The sequence below is a fragment of the Chrysemys picta genome, chromosome 9 (genome assembly GCF_011386835.1).
Source record: "Chrysemys picta bellii isolate R12L10 chromosome 9, ASM1138683v2, whole genome shotgun sequence".
NCBI lineage: Eukaryota > Metazoa > Chordata > Testudines > Emydidae > Chrysemys > Chrysemys picta.
Window position 1 is genome coordinate 98,157,650 of NC_088799.1, and position 27,679 is coordinate 98,185,328.

A 27,679-nucleotide genomic window follows, 5' to 3' on the forward strand; every position below is an offset into this window, starting at 1 on the left:
TGTAGGTTCCAATCTCATCCTTTCCCCCACAACTTCCCCCATACTATGCCATGCTTGGTATAGTTACTATCTATTCCCGCCCTTTATGCATTTGCTCAGTGTTCATTGTTTTTCTTTTCTACGTCCTGTTTCCTTCCTTTTCTTATCCTCTGGTTTCTACCTGTACCCTGTTCCCCAGTCACTGCTGTTTGGTTTGTGTCCCGTGAGCCTGGGAGAATACGTGTTCTTGTGGCTGAGTTAGTACCGCTGGAGGGAAAAAGTTCGGTGTCGTTTCTCATACCGCAGTTCTCACCGTAGTATCTGAGAGCTTTTTAGTAGCCTGTTAAGCAACATGATTAACATTTATCCTCTCCCCAGGAAGTGCAGTGTGTGCAGGAGAGTGTCCTGGTTTGGATATTATATACTATAAAGACACACACACACACACACACACACACACACACACACACACACACACACACACACACACACACACACACACACACACACGCCTCTATGTTATAGCAGACGAGCTCAAAGAAAAGTGGTTTGCACTTAGAGTAGAAGGTGATGAGGTTAGTAGTAGTTTTTAGTTCCGTAGCCCACTGGCCCAAGCCTCCAGCCATGTATGTGCACATGAACTGCTCCCACACAGCCAACTGCATTAGGAGCGGCTGCAGGGCTGGAGTCAAGCAGATAACTCTGAAGCATATTTCGGTTGGGTGGGGTAGAGCTACAATCAAGCAGCTTTCCCCACCCGCACCACTCTTTTCTCCGTGCCTTACCCCCTCCTGCCTTACCCCCTCGGGACTTGTCTGGCATTCCCAGGTTGGGAAACACTGCCCTGGGCCGTTAAACACAAACTTGAATATATACTGGGCCAAATTGGAGGTGACACAGTGAGATCAAGCATGTAGATATGGCAGAATTTGGGCCACACAATCTGCCGTACTATTAACCTTTTGCATTAACCCTTTGCATTTCAGGACTTTTATCCGCAAGCTTGCATGAATGTTCTTGGTTTTAATTTATATGCAATACTACACACAACACTACGGTACAAGAACATTATTAAGGTTGCAAAGTCAAGCACTAGAAGGTTGGGAAATGTCAGATGTAAGGCCGCCTGCTTTAATTCAGTCCACTTGTGCATCTGCTTTCTGAGACTCTTTAATTACATGATCACATGGTATTTTATTGACAGCCTCGTTTAGTGCACAGGATGGACGGTGCTCCTGTAAATGGAAAACTGTTCAATATGTGGCTTTCTCATTGTTCAGTGTGTGGCCCTAGGACTTACCTGCTGCACAGTGTTCTAACCCTGCTCTGAAGGCAGAATTAGTAATTTCCAATGGGCTTTTCTATGGTGCTCATCACCACATTCGTGGATTTATTTTCATGACACCCCGGTGAGGTGAGGGGATGCGATTAGCCTCATTTTACAGAGGGGCGGGGCAAGTCACAGAGATCAAGGGAAAAATTTTACTAATTTTAGATGCCTAACCTGACATGACTAGGACTTGATTTTTCACAGTCCTTAGTTTTATATAGCACGTTAGATATTCAAAGCAGAGCTCCCCTTGAGTTGAGTGGCAGCTGTGAGCTCTCCGCACTTAAGGGTCTCAAGTTGGGCTAGGGTGACCAGATGTCCTGATTTTTATAGGGACAGTCTCGATTTTGGGGTCTTTTTCTTATATTGGCTCCTATTAACCCCGCATCCCGTGTCCTGATTTTTCACGTTTGCTGTCTGGGTACCCTAAGTTGGGCAGCCAGAAAATGAGAAATATGCTGTGACGGCAACAACCTGTGCAATGTTTGGTTTTAGTGACGTACTTGTCTAGCATCACCTAGGAACTCGGGGTCAGAGGCAGGGATAGAATCCGATTCTCCAGAGTAGCATTCAGCTACTTCCTCCATTCCCCCGCCTCGTTTATTACACGTCTTCCAACTTCTGCAGCAAATGAGGTAGGGATCCTATAGAAAACAGTCTCTTTTACTATACATTCCTAATTCATTTTGAGAGCAGGTCTGTCACGTGTATTAAATGAGGCAGGGGTCTGTGGAAAAAATATTGTGTGATCACGTAATTCAAGATTGTACTATAGTGCATACGTACAAGAGGTCTGAATTAAGGTTGCACAGGCAACCTTAATTCTGGCATATGCTAATTTCTGAGTGCTTGATTTTGCAACCTTAATAACGTTCTTTTAATGTAGTCTTTTGTGTAACTCCCTAGGAATTTTTTTTTAAATAAGCTCTTTTTTCAGCTTGAAATTCTGTCATGTGACATCATATTGACACCCGCATAGGACATCAGCAGGGTTGTAACCTTTAGATCCACCACCTAGACCTCTGCCACTTGAGATAATGGAGTAACTGATAGCTGTAGTTGGTTGTCCTCTTCTGTGTGGACCAGCACTAAAATGGGATGTGATGTGTTTTGCTAGTGGGTTTCAGAGGTATTTGCTGACAGCAAAGGAATGGTGAGACGTGGGAATCTTGGGTTCCATCCTGGGCTTTGGAGGTTTGTGTGTTCTAGTGGGCACAGACTCTTCTTCTCGCTTCCCCCCAAGCCTGGCCCCCCCCCCCTTCTGCCCTGTCCCCACAAACTCATTTCTGTCCCTGTTTCTCATCCCTGGCTCCTCCTCACAGTCCCATTCTCCTTGCCTACCCAGTCACCGCTCCTCAGGTTTCTCATCTTCACTCCAGTCTTCTTGCTCAACCACTCCACAACTCATCAGGTTGTCTGTCCACTCCTTTCCATCCCCCCAGTCTGGCTCTTTCTCACTCTGTATTTCAGCTGGATGGCTTACTCCTCCACGCTGCCTGGGCGCCAACAGAGAGGTCATTGAGAGTACTGGAGAGACAGGACCTCAGCTCTCAATTCATGTGCATGGCCCCACCCTGGCTGGGAGTGTTACAGGGAAGGTCCTTTTGAACACCTGTAGGTGTGTGCTGGAGCATGCTCGGTCGCCCTGTGGGGATTGTGCATGTTCAGTCTGATTGGCTTGAGGAGCTCCGAGGTGAGGGCACGTGATCCAGGACATGTGGAGATTTCAGCTGCTAAATTCTAAGAAGTTGCAAGCTACACTTCCTCTCCCACCTCTCCAAAAAAGAGAGAAGATTATAAGTTGGCTAAATTTCAGTGGATCCTTCTAGGACCGCAAAAGGCACATCCTTGGGATAAAGATGGTCTTTCTACCAAATTTTAAATATATGCCCCCAAGCATGGGGAAAACCTACGCTACTGGAAGACACCTTTTCTTTTAACATTGCGAAACAGCGTGTTGTTCCATAGCCTGATTATTTATTTAAATCAAAACCTGTTTTTCATTGTGGATCATCTGAAAAGTATGTGTTTTACTTTCCAAGGTGTGGGGTGGGGGGAAAAGGGAACGGTTTCTTGCCTGGCAGGTTTTGCTAGTGGCTTAGTTGGGTGAAAGAAACATAAAATTCCTCAGGGCCTTCTGCCCCCCTCTGCTGGGAGGGCATGGAGAGGAACAAGAAAGGAAAGGGGTTCTGATAAACCCCCTGTACAAGGCGCATGGTAAGTGCGTAGAGAGGTGGCAGTTCCCCAGCATGATTCTTCTCTTCCTCCCTCACTGTCCTGGAGACCGTGGAAGCCCTCCAAGGGGCCCAGGCATGGCTAGGTTGGATGAGGAGAGGATGGGCCTGAGAAGTGGCTGTTCGCTGCAATATTCTTGCCTCTCTTCTCTTCCCAAATATCCTGCTGTGCGGAGTTGACAGATCATGTAAGGACCATTTCAGCGTTATTTGGTGCTCGTTTCAGCAACCGGCACACTGGGGACCTGCCCAGGGAACCAATGGGAGCATGACTCTGCCATGGGGATGGGGTCAGGGTTTTCAGTGTAGTGCAGGGACCGGGCCTCTAAGGCTGCTTAATCCTGCAGCTCCTTTTAGGCAGGTGAGCGAAGGATTTCAATAGGAAGGAAGTTGCTCCTTTAGTGAAGAGGTTAATGACAATCCATCTGCCAAGGGATGTGTGTGTGTGTGTGTGTGTATACCCATACATGTACACTTGTCTCCATGGCACTCACTTCCTCCACTGCTACGTGTCTGGTTTAAGAACACGGTGAGAAGTATGTGATGGAGCAATCGTTGCAGCCAGGTGTATATAGTGTGCCTGCAAAAATATGGGGCTCCTGTTTCTCATGCTCAGTCAAGGTTTGCCCAGCACTGAATGTTTTTAAGCCATCGATCAGACAGTGATGAATGAGTACTGACCAGGAGGATGTAACGTTTATACCCTTTGACGTTGTTAGGAAGGGCTTTAGAGGTTCTGAGCTACAGTAGCAATTTTGCATCATCTTAATGTTTATCACTAAGACTTGGGAGGAGTCTTGAAAACTAATAAAACTGAAGAGCTAGTTTGCTGGAGTCTCTCTCTTTCTCCTCCCCTCCCTCAGGTTTCTTGAGGGTCAATCTACAGTAGGGGTTTTCAATCCTTTTCTTCCTGAGCCCCTTCCTCCCCTCACCCCCAACTTGTTATAAAAACTCCATGGCTGACTTATGGCACAACAACTGGTTTTCTGCAGATAAAAGCCAGGGCCATTGCCTGGGCCCCAATGTCACGGGGGGCCCGGAAAGTTAAGTGGCTCAGGCTTCGGCTTCAGCCCCAGGTATCAGGGCTCGGGGGTCCGGGCTTCAGCCCCGCATGGCGTGGCGGGGCTATGGCTTTTTCCTTGGGCCCCAGCGACTCTAATACTGGCCCTGTTTGGCAGATCTTCTGAAACCTGTTTGCGGCCCCCAGGCTGTGCTGCTAACCGGTGCGCGGTGTAGTTGCTGTTTGTCGGCAGGAGAGAGCTCTCCTGCTGACAAAAAAAGGTCCACCTCCAGCGAGCGGCATTTGCTTTGTCGGCAGGAGAGCGCTTCTGCTGACAAAGCACTGTTCATCCCGGCGCTTTTCATGGACAAAAGACATTGTCTTTCGGGGGGTGTTTTTTAACACCTCTGCACGACAAAAGTTTTGTTGTTCAGTTGCCAGTGTAGATAAAGCTTTAGAAGAGATCACCGGGGCAGTATAATAAATGTATGGTGGTTTCCTGGTATGGCCAGGTATGGATGTTTGGAGCTAGAGCTTCATAAAATAAGGTGAAGACATCATGTAATGCCTTCTTTGGTGTTTGAAATTGCTGTAATTTTTGCATGAAGTTGGTTTTTGAATGTGCAAATACCAAGGGGGCCCAGGCCTTGCTTTATGAACTTATCCCCTTCTGTTTGTTATAACCTTCTGCACATGCAGATACAATTGCAGGATTGGGACTTTTGAATTCTTTGAAAACTAGTTTGTATGTTTGTTTATTTATTTCAAATTTAAAAGTGCTTTGGTGTGCTTTCTCTACTTGTATCTGGCACTGGATCCGATAAAACATAGGAATCCTACATAATTTAGTTTTCTCTTACAGAGTGATATTGGATGCTATGATATTACTGCTGATGAAATCTGGATTTGTTTGCCCCAGTAAGATCTCTTTCTAACGAAGTAACACTAAGATCTCATCCAGTCCTTGTTAATGCATTCAGATCAGCTTGTAGTTTCTGGATCCATTCCCAGTACAATATAAGAAATCCAGATGCTTTAGGAAGGATTAGATTGTAATGTAACTCTGTGGGAAACCTAGGTGTTAAAACCGCACTGGGACTAACTCTTCTAACGAACTGGCTTAGTAAGGATTAGGAGCTCTGGCTTTGTTAAAGGTGGCCTGCAGAAAGAAAAGATAACATTAGCAAAATATTTTACAAAACATCTTTCCTATATTGTATTAAATACTTTCTTACCATTATAGCAACTTTATAGTCTTACAAACATTTTGGCTTACCTTAAAATGATCCTGAGTAGTTTGGCAACAGTCAGATAAATTCTGCTCTTGTACCTGTGTGATTGATTCTGTTTGATTCCAGTGGGGCTGCCTAGGAGTATTTATGAACAGAATTTGGTGATGTATTTTTAATCTTGTATTCAGATTTGTGGGAGATACCACTAATTGCCCAAAGCCAATTCATTCTGTTTTTTTTAAAAGCATTTTGAAATACTATCGGTATAAAAGATGATATACAAAATCAAAATCCACTGTTAGCACATGAGTATGCCTAAAACTATCAGGTGGTCTGTAGGAGGATCTAAATATGGTGCTCGCTGCCTTATTTTCTTGAATCTGCAAAAGCCTTACAACTATGAAAATGATCCGAAGAGCAGTTCTAATTTGAAAAGTGACTGCAAAAATTACACAGTGTGTCCCTGTTACTCCTGGTCATGCTTGCTCTGTGCAAACAAAGGTGGTATTTTATACCTGCTAGCTAAGGAAACTCAGCGTGAGACCTGAAAGTCAAAGTATGTTCTTTGTGACTCATGCATCATCACTAGAGAGATTCCGTCCTGTTTCTGCTTTGCAAACCTAGTGGCTTCAGATTGCAGAGTAACAGAACATATAATTTGGGCCTATAGTCAGAACTTTGGGCTGGTCTACACTAACCCCCCCAGTTCGAACTAAGATACGCAACTTCAGCTACGTGAATAACGTAGCTGAAGTCCAAGTATCTTAGTTCGAACTACAAGATACTTACCGCGGGTCCACACGCGGCAGGCAGGCTCCCCCGTCGACTCCGTGTACCCCTCTCGCAGAGCAGGAGTACCGGTGTCGAAGGCGAGCACTTCTGGGATCGATTTATCGTGTCTAGACAAGACGCGATAAATTGATCCCAAAAGATCGATTGCTTACCGCCTGAACATGGAGTTAAGTATAGACGTACCCTTTGCTTAACAAATCACTTCTTATTTTAGTGCTTGGACAGTGAAAAGAGTAGATACAGATATAATGGGGGGTGGGGGAAAGAACAAAGGACACACCTAAAGCTCTCACTTACTTATAGTGTTACTGGTTTTGCATTTCAGCTGGGAGTGTTTTGGGGGGGGTTTATTCTACAAATTTTTTTATTCACTGTATTGGTGTCACCTCAGAGTTTGATCTGCACTTTGAGTGGAAATGTTTATAGGCAGGCACTTTAAAAAATGTGCGTAAGCAACTTGTTAAGAGCTGTTAATGTTGTACTGTGGCTAACCTTTTAAAACTAGTTTGACCTTTCCGAATAGGAAATAGTGAATCAATGACAGCGATGCAGTTCATGAAGACTAAATTAGAAAGGCTTAACTTCTTAAAGAGGACAAAATGAATTATGCATGTTTGTCAGTGTAATATACTGGCTATTCTTGTATGAGGAAGTTCTCTGTTACTGAATAAAAAAACATTAAACTGCAGCCCAGAGGTTAAACTCTCCAAATCTATCTGTTACACTTGTGGATTTTTAAGAATGCTAGTAGCTTTAGTAAATAACTTTGCCTCCTCTTTGGGCAAAAGTCCTATTTTTGTCAATGGGAGTGTGTGTGTGTGTGTGTGTGTGTGTGTGTGTGTGCGCGCAACAAGAGTACAATTTGTCCTGCAAGCTGATTTGGTGTGAGTAATCCTTACACAAGCCTTCCTGTTGGTAACAGTGGCGACTACTTGCATGCACACAGGCTTGTAGAATTGGACCCAAATTGTGTAACTAATTTGCATCCCACTGAAACTGAGGCAACTATGGGAACAGAACTTTTTTAAAGGACTTCGTGTTTACTGGTCTCTCTCTTCGCTTCCTGGCTATTGCAGTAACTGCGTCCAGGTGTCTAACTGCACGATGGTAATTTTGTGGCCCCATGTGCTCTTGCAGTTCACATTATTTCCTTGTACTGTGGCACGAGAAATAAAAATCAACAAAGCATATCTTTAGGGAACTTAATACTAGACAGGTTAATACTAACAAGGCCAGGGTTCTCTTCTAGTTTTGCTGTCCAAAAGTAACAAAATTTGGTTGTCAAAAGTAAGTATGGCTGGGCACTGATTATACTGTTTTGGTTTAAGAAAAAACAATTCAGTGCTGAGAAATAATATAGAAAATACCCATTTTATAAATAATATTCTGAAAATATTTTTGATTATCCTGCTTATATAAAGGCTCTCTGCAGTGTTAGGACAAGGCCACGTTATTGCTTGCTTGTTAGGCCAAGCAGTGATGTTACATCTCAGAGTTGTACCTCTTGGGCTAAATCTTACTTTTCATTACAATTCCACTGATGTCAGAGGGTTACTTTAATTGCCTAGTATTTTACTGTAGAACTTTCACTCAGTAGCAGGCAAACTCTTAACAAGTTTGGTAAAGTCAAGTTGAAAATTCAGTATTGCTATTCTAGACATAGTTTGCTTTGTTGAGCATACCATATTTGTCTTCTTAGATTCATTGTTTTGTTTTTTTTCCCCTTCCCCTCTCCTCCCTCCCTTCAAGTGACCTTATCAATGTTCATTTAGGTGAATGTGTTGAAATTAGACCCTTTGTCCAGAGGTTTGTCCCATCTGAATTATCTGAAAATTACCTCATTTTCAGTACTTCCCGAAAGATTGTTTCCCTAAACTAAACTAAACTGAATTGATGGAAATGGAACTTTCCATTTATCAGCGAAATGTTCCAGTAATTTCAGATCTTACTAGAAGGGAAATCTGGTGTCAAGAAACTTGTCTTATGAATTGCGGGCCAAGAAATGCCTTATTCCCTTGCTAGAAAGATAAGCTTCAGCAAAGCTTGTGGGAGTGTCTGGAGATAGCTGACTATGCCATAGGGATTGATTCCTCTGGTATATCTCATCAAGTAAGCAGGGTCGTGGTAGATGGTTTGGCCATTTCTTTTCGGAGAGGTTCCCTGACCCTTGCTCTCCTTACAGGGGCACACATAAGACGAGAAATCCCCTTGCTTTTGCTGCAGTGAAAGGAGCTCTTAGGACCGTATAGGACTGAGGCCACTTGGTGGCAGCGGGGGTGGTGGTGGTAATTTTCATGTCCAAAGCATTTACACATGGTGCGGGTGGGAATAGTGCCTAGATTGGAAGCAGCCACTAGGTTATTGCCTTTAGACCGAGGCTAACACAGTCTTTAGGCTTCCTCCGAGTGGATTTATTTTCCTCTTTGGTGCAGTGTCTGTTCTTCGGCAGCTGCTTTTCTTCAGTGTGGTGGCTTTGTCGGTTTCTGGTGAGGCAGATGAGGTCATGTGTTTTCTCCTGGGCAAGGCTTACAGCTGCATTAGCCAGCCTGATAGGAACCGGAGCCCAAAGGATTTCCTGAGGATAAACAACGGGAGGTAGTGTGTGAGATTCCTCTCTTCCGACTGAGCTACTTCCAGTGTGCCATTGCCCTGATATGACTGCTTTTTACTAATATATTTGTGGCAGACTCGGGATATATCTGTAGGTCACTGCATGAGAACCCCAGTGAAACCCGTTGAGAGCCAACTGGGGAGGACGATTGATGGATGAGAGTAACTCTCGGAGGCCCACAGAAAGGAGACGTAGGAAAACCACTGCCTTAAATTATCGCTGGGGAAATGGGATGACGGGTGGAAGCTTGCTCTGCCGTTGCAACTGTCAGTGGGGGCTGACGGCTTCCTGTCTGATCTGAAAGAGGTCATGTTCACCTGACATGTGAAGAATTGAGGTTTCCCCTGAAATCTAGACCCCCCACCCCATCTTAAAAAAAAAAAAAGAAACAAAATAAATATTCAGAAGGAACTAGGAGACCTGTTTTTGAGAAGAAAAGCCCTGTGTCCTGGGAATAGGGTCATTGAGGGGATGGGAGAACATCTGCCATTATGTTTAGGGATTCTCTCTTGCACCACCATCCCAGACAGGAAGCTATGTATAGAGGTGGAGGAGATTCCATGACGTACACAAATGAAGTTAAACCCAGCGTGAGAAAAGTTAGACATAGCCACGTTTTGGGCCAATAATACAAATACTGGCCTCCACAGACAGCTACTGCTTTTGCCATAAACCTGCACCAAGCATCTCTAAAGAGACGCCTATAAAATAGCTCTTGCTGTATGTACAGAGGGCTTTCTGGATACTCAATATAGAGAAGTAATGATCCAGTGGATGAGAGCTGGGAGACTTGGATAATTTCCCTAGCCTTCCACAGGCTTGTTGCATGAATTTCAGCAAGTTACTTAGGCCAACTGCCACGGACAGGCTGGCTACCAGGTGGCTGAAGGACTGGCTAGAACAACATGAATGATTGTTGTGATCGGCGCCTTCTCTGTGAGGGCTGATGGACCGATCAATCAAAGTGACTTAGGCCAACCTTTTCAATCTGTCTTAATTGGGGGTTTCCAACTTCTGAGATGCTCAGGGCCAATGCTGAGCACAGACAACTTGTGTTGCCTTCAGCTGGAATTGTGGGGGCTCAGCGTTTCTGAAAAGTGGGTCCTCGTTTTCACATACGTACGGGTAAATAGACGGTTGGTCTACAGCTATACTAGAATGCTGTACTTTCAGACTGACTAAGCAGCAGGGGTTCCTGGGAGGGAGGTAGGTGTGTGTGTGGGTGGGGGGGTGGAGAGAAGGGTGGTTGGTATCTAGTAACAGGCTGGGTTTCCCCTTCCACTCTTCACTGGGCTTTGTACTGAAACTGCCTTTAAGCACGAGACTGGCCTTGTAAAATAAACTGCTTTGCATGGCAGCTAATAGATAAGAAATTTTGTTTGCTTAACAGGGGAAATAAATGGACTGTGACAAATTCAGGGCTGGGATAGGCAGGCACAAAATACATGGTCTCCGATAGGTGCCGACTTTGGCCCTTTGGCTGTGGGGAAATTATGAACAAAGAGTCAGTGTTTGGGGCTGGAGGGGTAGAAATGTTGTGGCTAGTGAACTAAAATGACTTTAACAAGTCCATGTTTTCTGGGATGTATTTGTTGTTTGTTTGTTTGTTTTTTTTTTTTTTCAATCAAGAAATTAACTGCTTAAATGCTGATTCCCGAGAACACCCTACCCTGCTTTGGTTAATGAAGTGAGCCATGTGCTACTGCAATGTGCTCATTTCTCAGTTGATTCATCCCAATTTGCGTTTGCACTGGGACTTCCCAGTCTCACAGCCCAAGGGTGAAAAGCGTCTCTTTTGTGTGTGGTGTTTTTGCAGTAAACTGAAACTTGGAACTAAATATATCAAGCTTGACCTGATACTGCTCGCACTTACATGGCTGTAACTTGGGCATGAATCCACTGATGCCACAAGAGTGGCACTGTTGGAGAACAGGTGTGAGGTCAGACTCAGGCCTCCTGTTTCACGGATTGAAAATGCTAATGAAATAAGATAATAAAATAGTGAACTTTTGAACCCAGGTATCTCTTCTGTTTCAGAAGGCAGCTGGTTTGAAGCTGTATTAAAAAAACAAAACATAACTTATGTACACCACGGATATAGAAGCTCTTTACACAAGGATGGACTACAAGCTGTCAGGAACAGTATCCCCGATGAGGCCTCCGCACACCTGGGGGCTGAGCTTAGTGACATTGTCCTAACCCACAACCATTTCAGATTTGGAGACAACTTATACCTTCAGGTCAGTGGCACTGCTATGGGTACCCGCATGGCCCCACAGTATGCCAACATTTTTATGGCTGACTTAGAACAGTGCTTCCTCAGCTCTTGTCCCCTAGCGCCCCTCCTCTACTTGCGCTACATTGATGACATCTTCATCATGTGGACCCACGGAAAGGAGGCCCTTGAAGAATTCCACCTGGATTTCAACAATTTCCACCCCACCATCAACCTCAGCCTGGACACTACAGTGCAAATAAGTGATGGTCACATAAACACCACCCTATACCAGAAACCTACTGACTGCTATACTTACCTACATGCCTCTAGCTTTCATCCAGACCACATCACATGATCCATTGTCTACAGCCAAGCTCTAAGATACAACCGAATTTGCTCCAGTCCCTCAGAGAGAGAGAGACAAACACCTACAAGATCTTTATCAAGCATTCTTAAAACTACAATCCCCACCTGGAGAAATGAGGAAACAGATTGACAGAACACGATTGGTACCCAGAAGTCACCTACTACAGGACAGGCCCAACAAAGAAAATAACAGAACACCACTAGCCATCACGTACAGCCCCCAGCTAAAACCTCTCCAGCACATCATCAACGATCTACAACCTATCCTGGAAAATGATCCCTCACTCACACAGACCTTGGGAGGCAGGCCAGTCCTCGCTTACAGACAGCCCCCCAACCTGAAGCAAATGGTCACCAGCAACTACACACCACACTACAGAAACACTAACCCAGGAACCAATTCCTGTAACAAACCTCGTTACCTACTCTGTCCCCATATCTACTCTAGCGACACCATCAGAGGACCCAACCACATGAGCCACACCATTGGGGGGGACTCATTCACCTGCACATCTACTAATGTGATATATGCTATCATGTGTCAGCAATGCCCCTCTGCCATGTACATTGGCCAAACTGGACAGTCTCTGCGTAAAAAAATAAATGGACACAAATCAGACATCAGGAATGGTAACATACAGAAGCCAGTAGGAGAACACTTCAATCTCCCTGGACATTCTATAACTGATTGAAAAGTAGCTATCCTTCAACAACAAAAATTCAAAAACAGACTTCAAAGAGAGACTACAGAACTAAAATTCATTTGCAAATTTAACACCATTAATTTGGGTGTGAATAAGGACTGGGAGTGGCTGACTCGTTACAAAAGCAGCATGCTCTCTCTTGGTATTGACACCTCCTAATCAATTATTGGGAGTGGACTACATCCACCCTTATTGATTTGCCCCTTTCAACTCTGGTTCTCCACTTGTAAGGTAACTCCCTTCTCTTCATGTATTATAATAATAATGTCTGAATCTGCAATTTTCACTCCATGCATCTGAAGTGGGTTTTTTTTACCCATGAAAGCTTATGCCCAAATAAATCTTAGTCTTTAAGGTGCCACTGGACTCCTCGTTGTTTTCATTGACCTCAGCGGCCTTCGGATCAAGCCCTTATATCAGGCAACAGATTACTGAGGAAAGTGCTTCTACTGCAGGTTGTCAGAGGCTCTGGAAATCAAGTCTCTCTTTACCAGCTGACTGACAGATCACAACCTTGCCTCTGGGTGGTGGAAGTGGTGACAAACAGAAAGAGAAGCTGCTTTCTAGGTGATGGGATATGGAGAAAACTGCTCCAGGTGATGAAACAAAGCTGGTTTCAAACCGCGTCCTGGGCAATGCAGATAGATTCCTGTTGGTTCAGATGCAGAGAAATCAAACAGGAGCAGTGGATGGCTGGAGATGGAAGAGTTTTGAGTAAAAACTGACCAGAACCCCATGCAGAATGTTTAGATTTTGTATTTTTATAGTTCAAGAACTCCAGGCTCTCAAAGAACTGGGAAGGGACTGAAAACCCAGCAGAGCATTGCCATTCCAGCTGACACAAACTAGTTAATGGCAAACTTGGAACCTTTCCCCCTCCTCTCCCCCACCAGCAACTTTGCATTCATTTTTGTTAGATCAAGTCACTGGATTTTCTTGGAAATGCTTATTTAGGGTTACCATACGTCCGGATTTTCCCGGACATGTCCAGTTTTTTGGGCTCCAAATCCCCGTCCGGGGGGAAATCCCAAAAAGCCGGACATGTCCGGGAAAATCGGGACCGGCGGGGCTGGGCTGGGGGTGCTGGGCCAGGGGTGCCGGGGGCCGAGCGCCGGCGGGGCCGGGGGCGCTGAGCGCCTGGGGCCGGCAGGGCCGGGGGGCGCCGAGCGGGCTGGGGATGCTCGGCCGGGGGCTGTGCCATGCCGAGCAGGCCGGGGGTGCTCGGCCGGGCCGGGGACCGGCAGTGCTGGGCGGGCCGGGGGTGCTCGGGCCCGGGGCTGGCACCCCAGGGCCCGAGCCGACCCAAGCTGGAGAGGCCGGGAGGGGGGCCAGACTGGGCCACGCCTCCTCCCCCCACAGCCCCATTACCTGCTTCAGGCTTCCCGCGAATCAAATGTTCGCGGGAAGCAGGGGAGGGGGCGGAGTTGGGGCGGGGCTGGGGGTGGGGCCGGGGCCCCGTGGAGTGTCCTCCTTTTGGAGGCTCAAAATATGGTAACCCTATGCTTATTGGATTTCCGAGAGCGCCTGCAAATGGCTGCAGTGGGAGATGTGAGCTGAGCGTGAAAGGGGGTTGGAGCTTTTGAAAAGGGAAGAGACCACATTAGATTTTCTTCATGACTTGTGTACATCCTCCACGACTGCTTTAAAACCCAGCGTCGGTTCTTGTCTCTCAAGTCATCTCGTGACACCGAGCTTCATATGCCGACAACACAGCGGTCAAACTTTTTAGTTTGTGCTGCCAAAAATAAAATAAAATAAAATGCTACTTGTATTGTGATGTAAATGATGGGCTTCACAAGCCAGCCAGCAGGGCAGGCGAAAGAATCCAAGTGTGTTCATTCAAAACGCCATGGCATCTGTGTCAGCATGAACAACATTTTCCATGTAACAGCAGGAATTAATGAAGAACATCCCAGTGTCTGCTCTGGGGACTGTGGCTGGTTTAGTGGTGACGGATGCGATGGGCTTTTGCAACACACAGCTGTCCTGACACTGCAGTTGTGGGCAGTGTGGCATGGTTGTTGGTGAAGAGCAGTTTCCCACTGTTGCTCTTTGACTGTTCTGTTAGTTCAGAGATGTTCCTTTGTTTCCTTATTTTCACATCTGTTGTGATACAAAACAGAGAAGTACACACGCTGCACTTCCTGCTCTTGCATTGCTGCGCTGTTCAGTCGCTCAAAATGCCTTGCGTGGAAGGAGTTGAGTTAAAAATACCTAGAGTTGGGCCTTGGGGCGTGTCTGCCTCAAGTGTCGTTTTGGGATCTGCAGGGAGCTTTGGCTTCACCCCTTTGGATTTGAGGGCATTTGCACAGGGTGGAAGTTCTGTGCTGCTCTCTTCAGTGACCGCTCGCTGCCTTGGTCTCCCTACTACACTGTGGAGCTGCAATTGCTCTAATAGTATGGAGCGGAAGTGAATCCTGCCCTCAATGGCATTTAGTGGCAGAAAACTCAGGTGGAAAGGGGCAGCTTTCCTGTCTCCACCACCCATGGAGCCCTGATGGTTTGCTTTTTGTAAGTGTTTTGAGAAGAGCATGTGCAATCGCATGACTTTCTGGTAACTTTTTAACAACTTGCTGAGCTCCCAGGATTGGATATAATCATGAGTGCTGTGACAGACCCAGACCAGTGGGGTACAGGAGTCTGGTAGAGGGCAAATATACTGGTCACTGGATGAGTAGTTTTCTGTTCCCTGAGTGACCAGAGAAGGGGCTGCACTAGAGTAATCAGGAACCTGCTAAAACCAGTTAAGGCAGACAGGCTAATTAGGACACCTAGAGCCAATTAAGAAGAAGCTGCTAGAATCAATTAAGGCAGGCTAATCAGGGCACCTGGGTTTTAAAAAGGAGGTCATTCCAGTTTGTGGTGCGAGGGTGAGGAGCTGGGAGCAAGAGGCGCAAGGAGCTGAGAGGGTGTGCTGCTGGAGGACTGAGGAGCACAAGCGTTATCAGACACCAGGACGAAGGTCCTCTGGTGAGAATAGGGAAGGTGTTTGGAGGAGGCCATGGGGAAGTAGCCCAGGGAGTTATAGCTGTCATGCAGCTGTTACAGGAGGCAGTATAGACAGCTGCAATCTATAGGGCCCTGGGCTGGAACCCGGAGTAGAGGGCAGGCCGGGGTTCCCCCAAAACCTCCCAATTGACCTGGACTGTGGGTTCTTCCAGAGGGGAAGGTCTCTGGGCTGTTCCCCAACCCACATGGTGAACCTCTGAGGCAAGAAAATCTGCCAGTAAGCACAGGACCCACCAAGATAGAGGAGGAACTTTGTCACAGTGCATAGAGACTGAATTTCAGTCTGAAGTTCCAGCATGTAGTGCATGGGACTATGCAGAGAGATGGGATGGTTCTAAACTTGACTAACGCTGGAGTTCTAAATCGAACAGTAAACAACAGTTCTGCAGAGGGAGACTGCCAGTCGTTGTCCTGAGCTGGGTTGATACCCAGATTGTGCTATTGCTAGGTCTTTGCTCCTGGGTATCACAGGCTTTGGAGGGCACATGCTCATCTTCCCTTGCTGCACCATTGACCAGTACAATCCACATAACGCAGAGATCCTGTCAGGTCACAGGTTTGCGCTCCGATCCCGCTTGGTACGTCGTGTCAGGGAAAACCCTTTTCATTCTCCTCACTGGTTGTGGGACTCCATCAGGGCAGCATTTAAAGACAGGACGTCTCTGAAATCGTTGTTCTGGGGCCAGAGTAGTGAAGAGGAAGGTGGTGCTGGTGGAGGCTTCATTGGTGAAGGTCCTTACCAGGGAAAGGAGCCCAGCCTCCCCACCACAGCTGCTGGTAAGTGGGAGGGGTGCTGGGATCTCTCCCAGGGCACTGTCCCTCGATCTTGCAGAAGAGAGGAGCATTTTCTTTTAGCCTGAGCTGCCCTCTCTATGTGCTGGCTGAGAAGTCTCTCTTCTTGCCCTCTCCAAAGATGTTTAGCTGCTGGGGTGGGGTTGAGTGATAGAACTAGAATAATTTCCACCTCTGTTTACCCTTGTTGTCTCTGAACTGGAGGGAGGAAGGAAGATCTCTATACTCCACTTCCTCATCTCTATCTCTCTTCCCCCCCCCCCCCCCCTTTCCAGGGCATGCTGGTGTGTGTAGTTTTTAAGCTCTGTATGACCTTATAGTTCTAAAGTGCTTTGGGATCCTTTGTGATTAGGTGGTTTACACAAATGTCCAATAAGACTGTGCCCCAGTGACCCTTCCTTCCACTGGGAGAGCTGAGGACCATTAGCCGTAGTCTCCTTTTCTGTGTCTAGTTGTCTTTGCAGCAGCTTGAATCAAAGGCTTTGTTGCTGCAGACTTTGTGATTGAGAGACTATTTCCAGGCACCTGGCCTGGATCACTTCCTCTTCCACTGCACGTATCAGCAGGGCCATCAGACGACCGAGCCAAACCCTCATGAAGAGGAAATCCGGTCTTCCTCCAAGTCACTGTGAAGTCTGCGAAGCGTAAGGCTGGTTCGTCATTTGCACACTCGCTGTTGATCCGAACACAGACTGCTCCCAGTGGGTTCATCTCCCCTGCTAGAGCCCGGCGAGGAGCTGATCCTTCTTGACTGAACACAACCCTTCCTGTTGCCAAGTTCTTTGTTCCAATTTTGTAGTTATTGTATCCCTGCCCTGCCCTCTAAGTAGTTTTGTTTTCCAAGTCAACTTTTCCTGGAATCTCAGGCTATTAAAAAACTCTTTTTTCCCCATGCAAAAGTCATCCTTTCTGAAAGAGAGAACAGCCCTTTCTTAAAGCATTTATTTATGAGGCAGCGTGGTCTAGTGGATAGAGCATTGGACTGGGACTCGGGAGCCCTGATTCTATTCCCGGCTCTGCCACTGGTTTGCTGGGTGACCTTGGGCAAGTTGCTTCACCTTTCCATGTCTCAGTTTCTCCAGCTATACAGTGGGGCCCTCCTTTGTAAAGTGTGTTGAAATCTACTGATGAAAAGCACTGGGTATTTGTTGTGTTGCCTGACATGTTGCACCAATCGCTCTATTCCCCTTTCCTTGTGTTATTCTAAGTCTGCAAATCTGCATGCATTTCCTCTGTTTGGATACTCATTGCCTTGTTTACTGGTGTGCGTTGTAACCTCTACAGGAGAGGGAGAGGCTATGCAGACATTCTAAGGACTAAGGACTTGCCCTGCATCCAGGCAGCTGAGGTGGTGTGACAGTAATGTCCCACTTTGGAGAACACTTGGGGAAAGGGCCCATCCTGTGAAAACAAAGGATGGGGATGGGGAGAGAAAAGCATGAGGACAATGGATGGGCCAAATTCATTCCTGGCTGTTACATCAATGGCACTGATGGAGTTGCACCAGGGATGAAGTTGGCTGAGTGTTTTAAGCCCCTGTGTGTGTGTGTGTGTGTGTGTGTTTCTAAACATCTTCAAAGTACTGACGGTTCATTAACTGCACTAAAAACCTGATGGCAAAAAGCACAGCATTTTGTTTTCGTTTGGTTTTCTCTGTTTCTCAGGCCAGTTCCCCCCGGCTCTGAAAAGAATCACTGATCCTTTCCTACCTACCCCCAGTATATCAGCCTTCTTCATGAGCCCTCCTCAAAGAGATCAAACCCAATGTCCCTCTCCTCCCCATGATCTCGGGGCACATTCCCTTCCCTGATACCTCTTGCTCACCTGTTGCAGCCAGTCTGATGATTTCCCTCGCTAATGCCTTCCTTGATTCCCCGGCAGAACCCTTCCCAGCCCCTGGGATCACCTGCCCTGGCTCACTGGCCTGTCAGCTGCTCCCAAAGTTTGGGTCAAGAATCCAGAGCAAGGAAAGTGGATCATACCTGAGGTTAGGTAGGGTTGGACAGTGGGCGGAGGAGGTGACCTGAAACTTGCTCCAGTTGAAGTCTGAACCATGCAGCACTTATTCCAAGCTGATTTCTTGGCCATGATAGCGGTTCCTTCTCCCTGCCTGATTGCACTGCTCGGGCAGCCTGTAAATGGCTGTTTACAGTTCAGCTGGATTCAGTTTCATGCACTAGCAGAAATGGACGTCCCTTCCAGATAAGCCTGGAACAGTCAGACGTTGAGGTTTTTATACCTTGAGGGCGATAAGGCCTGTTGGAATCCAGAGTGACACGGACTCTCAAAATCTGTGGAGTAACATCAGTTTGAAGGAGATTGCAAAGAGGCTCAGATTTTGCTAGCACAACATTATTGAGATCTATTTCACCATAAAAGCCATGTAAAAAAGTCCTCGTTAGCCTCACTCTGGGTAAGGAAATATAATTTCCCTGCTATATCTTATTGATCTATTTATTATGGTGGCTTATGATAACTGCATAACTAATTCTGACTGGTTTTTTTTTCCCCCCTCACCTGTGTTTTTTTAAAAAAAAGTTGATTCTGTATAATGCTGTTTGCTGTTGGTGTTACATTTGTTGCAACCTTGGCTATATTTTTCTGGCTGAAATTATGTGAAGAGCATAAGCCTGAATACAGGTGAAAGGATATTTGTTTTAAAACTGCAGCTTTGCTCTCCTAAAGCATTGGACTTCAACCTTCCAATTAGAATCTGCCATCAAAACACCCCATACCCTCCAATGAAAGTGAACAACTTTTCAACTTGTCCCTACTTCCCTAGTTAAATGACTCCTCCTCCTGGAAAGCATTTATTTTTGTTGGATGCGCTCCACTTCATACCACATTGATATTTGCTCAGCTTTTGTGTAGAGGTGGTTTTCCTTTTGATTTTTCTAGGGTTTTTTATATTTTAAAACCAATATTTTGCTTCCCTGGATTTTCACATTTTATCAAATGCCTCTTTGGTATAGAAGATAGATTGGTTTAAAAGTTATGGAATTCTGTATAAACCAGGAACTACTGCTAAGATTGTGGCCCATGTGGGTAAGACTAGTCTGTTTAGTTACTTAATTAGTAAATGTTTTGTAGAAGTGTTGCAGCCAGGTATTAATTTAAATGCCACTTCTGTGAATAGTAACTAACTGCAAACAGTCATGTAAAACACTGCTACAAGCATTATGATAAAAATGGGGGGATGTGGCAATAAAACTGACGCAGACAGAGAGCCTAGTTTGCTATAATGAGGAGTCCGGTGGCACCTTAAAGACTAACAGATTTATTTGGGCATAAGCTTTCGTGGGTGATAAACCCACATCCGAAGAAGAGAGGTTTTTTTTACCCACGAAAGCTTATGCCCAAATAAATTTGTTCTTCTTTAAGGTGCCACCGGACTCCTTGTTGTTTTTGTGGATACAGACTAACACAGCTACCCCTCTGATGCTTAGTTTGCTATAGATCTACTGACTTTTAAAATTGCCACAGACGTTAGAGGGGTGGGTGGGTGTGTGTGTTTTAATTATAGATCAGTTTTTTTCCCTTCTGCATCAGTTGGTAAATGGAACTATACAAGGGGGATTAGACTAAGGGCTTGTTTACACGTAGCGGGGGATCAATGCATCGGCGGTAGACCCGCTAAATCAACCGCAGATCACAGTCCCGTCAACTCCTGTACTCCACCTCGTCAAGAAGAGTAAGGGGGGTCGACGGGAGAGCATCTCCTGTTGACATTGCGTAGTGTGGACCCCGTGGTAGGTAGATCTAAGCTATGTCTATTTGACTCAAACTGTGTAGCTTAGATCAAATTTCCCCTGGAGTGTAGACAAGGCCAAAACCTGTTCTGTTACTTCAGAAGATCTAAGCTGAATAACTTGACTTAAGTATCAGGGGGTAGCCGTGTTAGTCTGTATCTACAAAAACAACAAGGAGTCTGGTGGCACCTTAAAGACTAACAGATTTATTTGGGCATAAGCTTTCGTGAGTAAAAACCTCACTGCATCCGAAGAAGTGAGGTTTTTACTCACGAAAGCTTATGCCCAAATAAATCTGTTAGTCTTTAAGGTGCCACCAGACAACTTGACTTAATATTTCCTAAGCTTTTTGGCTATATTTAGGGTAGGCTGTGACTCCCTTCAGTTGGGGAAAAGCTTTGTATTGTTGTATGCTCTGTAAGTATCTCCAGTTTTTAGCAGGTTTCACTTTCTAAAATGTCTGTGGGTTTTTTTTTTTTTTTTTTTTTTTTTTCCTTCATAGATCCTTTTCTAGGACAGCTGTTTGTGATTACTTTGTGGAGTGAAGAGACAGCTGTAGTGAATTTAGAAGTTGTTTTGATTTAGTTGGGCTGTTTCAAGTATACTCCCCATGTGGTTGTTTCTGTTGCTCGGAGCCTCAGGCTGGACATTTCTTGTTGTTTCTGTGAGAGTAGCACAGTGGTCCCCAAACTGTGTGTGTTTGACAGGCCTGGGCAAGCCCCCCGGGGGGTGGGGTGGGTGGGGAGGGATTGAACCTGGATCTCCTGAGTCCCGGTTCAGTGCCTCCATTGGCTGACGTAGCAATTGCTAATTTTCCATTTGTTATACATGTTATCTCTGTCATCAGCAACCACGCTTGATCCTTTGTCTTATGCAGGGAAAGAAACCCAACAACCCTTAAACGATTTAAAGAAAACCATCAGCCTGACATTTTGCTGTGCAGATGTCCTCCTCTCATAGGCTTACCAAAGGAGATGTGTGTTTGGAACTCAAAATTGGTTACTTTGTATAGTAAATCCATTACTTCCAGTTGCTTCATGCCTGAGCTGTAACTTATTGCAAAAGAGGGCACTTGGAACACAGCAGTAATCCTCTTTTAAAATATTTTTGTGAAGTTTAGGAAAAGGAAAGAGATATGTTTACAATGCTTATCTTGATTTGTACATGATGGAAACTGTGATATATTGCAGCAGTAGTGCTCTGGTGGTCTTGTAACATATACAGCTAAGTAATGCACATTCAAAGCAGGGCAAAAAATCACGTTGTTGAGTTATGGAAGTTGTGCACCTGTGCATGGCTTTGAAAATGTGCCTTTCACAGGCTGGATTTTGAAGGGCAGACTAACATAAAGACGCTTAGTGGAACCGCTTCAGCACACTCGTGACTTTTAAAATATAAAATGGAGAGTGAATAGTTAAAATACAGTTTGCATTTGTTTCTAGGCTGATGTTTTTAAAAGAAGCCCTTTGAACTCTAAATGTAGTTTAGATTTCAAGTTTTAAAGTTGATTAGCATGTCTATGAGCATAGAGTAAGACATCCAAATGGATTGATAGGCTTTTTAAAATAGGTTTAGAAGACAAGATAATTGTGTGGTAACATAGCTGAAATAGGTTCTAAGCTTTTGTTTCCTGTCTGACCTATTCCTGCATTTCCTGGTCTTGTGCACGATAGGGACTGTTGCTCCGTTGAGGTGAGGGGAACGTTGTATGTTGTGAGAGTGAGACCTAAGTGCTTGCTCTTCTTTCCCAGTTTCTCTTCCCTTTTCTGTCTTCACCTCCCATCTCATTTTCACATATTTCTGGTCCTTCTGTTACCTCATTATTATAGGACCAGCTTGCCCCTATCTGGAGGAAACCCTATGAGTGAATGAAACTCCGTAGGCTTGAGCTCAAGAGTTTCTTGTAAGTTTTCTCCTCAAGGGAGGTGGGTTTGGGGACATGGGGAGTTCATAAAGCCACTCTAACTGTGTCTTGATCTATGGAATCACAGCTCCTCCTTAATAGGAGGTGTCTGATTGTAGAAAATGATTACAACTATATCTAAAATTGTTTGAAAATTTACATAGCTTGAGTTCCAGTTCTGTCTCCCTTGTTTACCAGGAACAATCTCCTCTCTGGCATATGTGCTATAGCAGGTGGTGACATCTAGTGGCTGAATAATATACTGCAAGTCAGCGTAGGTATCATAACATGCGATCTATTTCCAACCCCTTGTACAGAGGCAGGAGCTGTCCAAATGGCATTGTAATAGCCAAAGGAGGAGGCTGGGGTAATTTGAGACCTACCATGTTGGCCTAATAACTCCTAATTATCCAGCCCCATTTGCAAGACTCTTGTGAAAGAGCTTTTGCTATATCAGAACCTGATTAAAAACCTCTAATAGCCTCAAAACCCACTGAGCATCGGCCTTGTGTGGAGCTCTGCAGCTCTGTGTTGGGCGGGGGGGAGAGCGGGTCCTGATCCCCAGCAGCTCAACTGTGAGGGCAGCTTTGTTGGAAGGTCTGCAGGTAGCAGCATAAGTCACAGGAGAGACTAATTGAATGTGGAGTGAGCGCAGGTGGTGGCCCTGAAACATCTCAAGAGGAAGTCGTACTCAGGTGAAGCAGGTAGGGTGTTTGATCTTCCTCATTTGCCAAGACACCCTTTCCCCTTGGTCAGTGGTGAGGTCCCATGGATTTCGGGGCATCCACAGATTGCTGGAACCCTTGTGCGGAGGCCCAGTACATCTGCATAGCCAGTGTATTCTGATCCTCCTGGCATCCAAGCATGCACAGTACCTCTGCATGCGCTCCCTGCTGGGTAGGTGTTTCCAGCAGGCAGGGAGAGAATGCATGTAATATCATGTCAACAGACAGACAGACCGCATAATCTTCTGCCCTAAGCTTTCTGCAGGGGATGATGAAGCAGTGAGTGACCACCCCCAGACTCCTTCCCTCCCCCCTCCCCCCCCCCACTTGATCAGGGCTTCCATGCTCTTTAGACCAAAATACATTTGATCTGCCACTGCTTACCTGTGCAAGCTAAATCTGAAAAATATTTGAGAGGTCTTGTTCCCTGACCTCTCCTGCAAACATCCAGCCACTTACAGAGGAGCGTGATAATGCAGCCTGTGGAAAAACTTAATTGTGTGATTCATCTCCTCTGTGGAGGAGCCTTGTGCCATGGGAAGCTATGACATCTCTTATAGTAACACCCATGCTGACTACTAGCCTTTCGTACATGGAAAAAGCACCTATATCCACCAGACAATGAGACTGACGCTTGACTCATTAATAAGCAATGTATTTTCTTTTTGGTTTTTATAGCAAAATCTAAATCTTGATTAAATACAGTAGAAAAATCCCTAAATCCTCTCTCTCTCTGCTAATATACACATATTAATATGTGTATATTACACATTAAAACGGCAGCCTCTGCTTTTAAATCGCTGAGAACACTGTAGTTAAGGTCTCCTTCAGCTTTCACAACCAATTAGTCAGTAACTTGTTACTGTGGTTTGTAAAAGGATGAAGTATTTAGTGCTGTTGTCAAAATAGCAACTTTCAGTTCCACAGCAAAATGAACAAATAACTTCTGTTAGTTATGTAGAAGATTTTGTATGTGCATTCGCTTACTTGCTAACTGGAAAATCAGAATAATTTATAGTGGGTCGCCCGACTGTTTGTGTGTCTTAATTGGTGTTGACATAGTATAGTGTCAGGTGCCTTAGAATTTCCTGGGATAGAGAGTGAGTTTCTAGTGCAGAAGATTACCAGAAAGTGGACAAAGCAGGACAAGTCAGGCTGGGAAGAGAAGGCTGGTTGGACCACATAACAGCAGAGCTTCTCCGCCTTGTGGCATTCTCTGTCCAGATCTCTGGGGTGCAGCAGGTTAGTCGGGGCTTTATGCTTGTACTAGCTGTTGCAGCTGAAGAAATGGAGGAGGAAAAGTAAAAGCAGAATTGAAGACTAAGGGCTTGGCTACTCTGGCGCTTTACAGCGCTGCAACTTTCTCGCTCAGGGGTGTGAAAAAACACCCCCCGAGCGCAGCAAGTTCCAGCGCAATAAAGCGCCAGTGTAAACAGTGCTCGAGCGCTGGGAGCTGTGTTCCCAGCGCTGTTAACTTAATCCCCTTGGGGAGGTGGAGTACCTGCAGTGCTGGGAGAGCTCTCACCCAGCGCTGGCGCGCGACCACACTCGCACTTCAAAGCGCTGCTGCGGGAACGCTCCCGCAGCAGCACTTTGAAGTTTCGAGTGTAGCCACGGCCTCATTACTGACGCTAGGGTGACCAGATGTCCCGATTTTATAGGGACAGTCCTGATTTTTGGGTCTTTTTTCTTATATAGGTTCCTATTACCCCCCACCCCCGTCCTGATTTTTCACATTTGCTGTCTGGTCACCCTAACTGACGCTAATGCAGAGTGACTGATGGAAGAGCAGATGTGAGGAAGAGGCAGGCCTGTCTAGCGGGTAGACCATGGTCTCTGTTATAACTAGAGAATTGTGTGCTTCGTACGTTATTCCTTCTTCGAACAAGGAAGGGCTATGCTTATGAAGTGAACCTCGTATGGTTCATAAAAATGTTAGTGGGATTTTTCCTTTTTTAAAATTGTTTCTTTTTCTGAATGGGGAAGTTTGCAACATCCTGGTTAGAGTTCCCTGAGTGCATTTCTGGCTGTGCTTTCATTTCCTCTCTCTTGAACTAGAGAGATGCTAGCAAACCACATTTGGCTCCAGTCCGCTGCCTCTTGGAGCCTTTAAAGGGATTGTGGGACTTGGTACTTGCTTCCTAATCTCCAGCATTCTTCTTCAGATTTAGAAGGCGTTGTGTGAATGGCTCTGCCTCTCGCTCCTGGATCTCAGGTTTGTGGTGCTTGCTGTTGCCTCATCAGTACAACAGACTTGTCTGTGGCCTTACTTTCTTCTCTAGTGTCAATGCAATAATCTTTACTTCCTGGCCTAACTGTCATGCTCCTGCTCTGCAGTCCGGAGAGGTCTGACAGCCGCAGCTCATGTTAGAGGTGGCTGCGCTGCATTGCACATGAAACTCGGAGTGGATAGTTGGTGACGTGCTTGTGGATGGAATGTACTATGTAACTGTAGAGATACTGCCTGCAGTCGTTGGCTTTTGCAAATCTGAAGGCGCTATATTGATCATTCTGTAAATGCTCCCTGGGCTCTGAAGTCAGGCTTGGGGCTTGTGTGCTGCCCTGGGTATTTTTGGAGCACGTTTCGCACAGCTCTTTCCTTCACAGAACGGCAGCCTGGATTGTTGGTTCATCTTGATCATTTAATGTGCATTCCAGCAGAGGTATGTGGGCACATCTGCCCATGTGAAAACCCACTTTTCTAAACTCCCATGGATCCCAGGTATAAGTAAGTTTTCATAGGCAGGGCAAAATCTCCCCCTCTGCTAGCATGGGGTGGGGCAACTTGAGGAACTGAGCAGGAGACTCCCAGAGCAGCGCTCTGACATCCTGGCCTTCCCCTGACTCCTGTAGGAGGTGGGGAGGTATTGGGGAATAAGTGGGGTGAGTGTGAGAGGGATCGCTGCTCTGAGACATACTTCACCCATGCTGCTCAGTGTGCATGGCTTGGCTTTTAAGTTAAATAAGAATGGCTATATACAGTCAGACCAGTGGTCCATTTAGCCTAGTATCCTGTCTTCCGACTGTGGCCAGTGCCAGATGCTTCCAAGGGAATGAACAGAACCGGGCAATCTGTCGAGTGATCCATCATCAGATGTCCTCCAGTCCCAGCGTCTGGACTGAATGACATGGAGGTTAAGGGCATCCAGAGCGTGTGGTTGCATCTCTGACCATCTTGGCTAATAGCCATTGGTTCGGCAAGCTTTCCTCAGATCCTAGCTAACGCTGGACGCTGCTAATCTAGCGTGAGTTTTCCAAGTGCCTTTTTTCTGCGTCTGGAATTTGTGTGCGGTTTGACAAGCATTTCCTGCAGCGGGGGTTTTTGAGCTGAATGGAATGTTAGGACATGAAGCCAGAGGGTGTTAGCTATGTACCACTGCAGCGGCAGCAACGCACACGTTTGCCAGACATTTGGCGCATGCTCAGCATAGTGCATTGTTGGGCTGAGTTTCAAAGCAAACAACCTAAACTGAGGATTAAAAAGAATGAGAGGAGTTTGTATGGTATCTTAGTGCTATATTAGTCTGTCTGGCTGTTAGTTCCTTCAAGAAAAAGTTGAAAACTTGACTCTATTGATTTAAAATCCAAGCCTTGAGTCTGGAAAATTCAGCAAAATCTGAGAAGTCCCTTTGTATACAGGCTATACACGTGAATGCCCTTAATTTTCTGTTTTAAAGTGGTCTAGACCTGTGACAGATACTGCATATGGTTGCACTATCTTTGGGGGAACATATCTTATTAAGTGCGTCTATCACTGTGAGCCAGGGATTTTATATATGATTGTGGCCTACTCCATAGGGGCGAGGTGGTTATCACAACTGTTTCAAGAACTAAAACAGTGGAAGGTGATTAAAGTGAATCACTTAGGACAGTGGTTCTCAGCCTTTCCAGACTACTGTACCCCTTTCAGGAATCTAATTTGTCTTGCGTACCCTCAAATTTCACCTCACTTAAAAACTACTTGCTTACAAAATCAGACCTAAAAGTACCAAAGCATCACAGCATACTTATTGCTGAAAAATTGCTGACTTTCTCATTTTTACCACAGAATTATGAAATAAACCACTTGGAATATAAAGATTGTACTTACATTTCAGTGTATAGTATATAGAGCAGTATAAACAAGTCGTTGGATGAAATTTTAGTTTGTACTGACTTCGCTAGTGGTTTTTATGGAGCCTGTTGTAAAACTAGGCAAATATCTAGATGAGTTGATGTACCCCGTGGAAGACCTCAGCGTACCCCTGCTTGAGAACCACTGACTTAGCTGGTAAACACCTCCAGAGATATACCACCCTCTGGGGGAACTTGCATAGACTGGTTCAGACTGTTTTTTCCAGAAACCAATAAACAAAGGGCTTTTGATGTAAAAAGGCTGGGTTTAAACTGACTCAGGGCCTTCTTTCTAATCCAGCAAATGGGCAGGACCTGCTGTCCAAAGGCCCTAACCCTTGTGGAAGGGTTGGAAAGACTTTGGCCTACCAGGACCCCCATAAGATCTGATGGGTGACGTCAGGTTAGCTTTTAGCATATATGGAGGAACTGTTATTGGTTTTAATGTTTTCTCTGTAACACTTTTGCCTTAAGAATAAAGGTGCTTGGTTAGAAGCAGCCGTGTGGCAACTTGTAACTGCTGGCAATACTGTGCTCATAGCCCTGAGAGGGAGAGCAATGTGCAGGCGCTGGCCTTTCGGCAGACTGCCTTGCTGGGGGCATTGCAGTGTAAGGCAGTGAGCTCTGTAGCTTTAAAATTCCGGGCTGGAGGAAGAGGGACCCAGGTCTCCACCCATGAGAGGTGGTGGCTGAGAGCCGGAAACCTTAAATAAGTGCCTTGGAGGGATCACGGCGGGGGAACACAGGTGTATTCAACCTGAAACACTGACAGCATCAAAAAAGCATTCTGCAGAATCAGACAAATCCCTACTGTTTAGAACAGGGGTGGGCAAACTTTTTGGCACATCTGGGTATGGAAATTGTATGGTGGGTCGTGAATGCTCATGAAATTGGGGATTGGAGTGTGGGAGGGGGTTTGGCT

General features: G+C 45.7%; 1 protein-coding gene across 9 annotated transcripts in view; it reads left to right on the forward strand.

Moving 5' to 3' along the window:
• ATP11C (ATPase phospholipid transporting 11C) overlaps window positions 1-27,679 on the forward strand; it is a 117,991-nt gene that overhangs the window by 12,076 nt on the left and 78,236 nt on the right. For 4 of the 9 annotated variants that reach the window (XR_010590302.1, XM_065556716.1, XM_042851125.2 and 1 more), the window contains exon 1: window positions 19,077-19,312. The exons of 3 other annotated variants lie outside the window; for them this stretch is intronic. Coding sequence is in view for 5 of the 6 variants with exons in the window: in XM_065556716.1 (XP_065412788.1) it covers window positions 19,262-19,312 (51 nt within the window). In the remaining variant the exon portion in view is untranslated. Of the gene's footprint in view, window positions 1-19,076; window positions 19,313-24,814; window positions 24,860-27,679 lie in introns of those variants that run through there. 2 more of the 9 variants (XM_042851128.2, XM_065556715.1) reach the window with 2 other exon arrangements.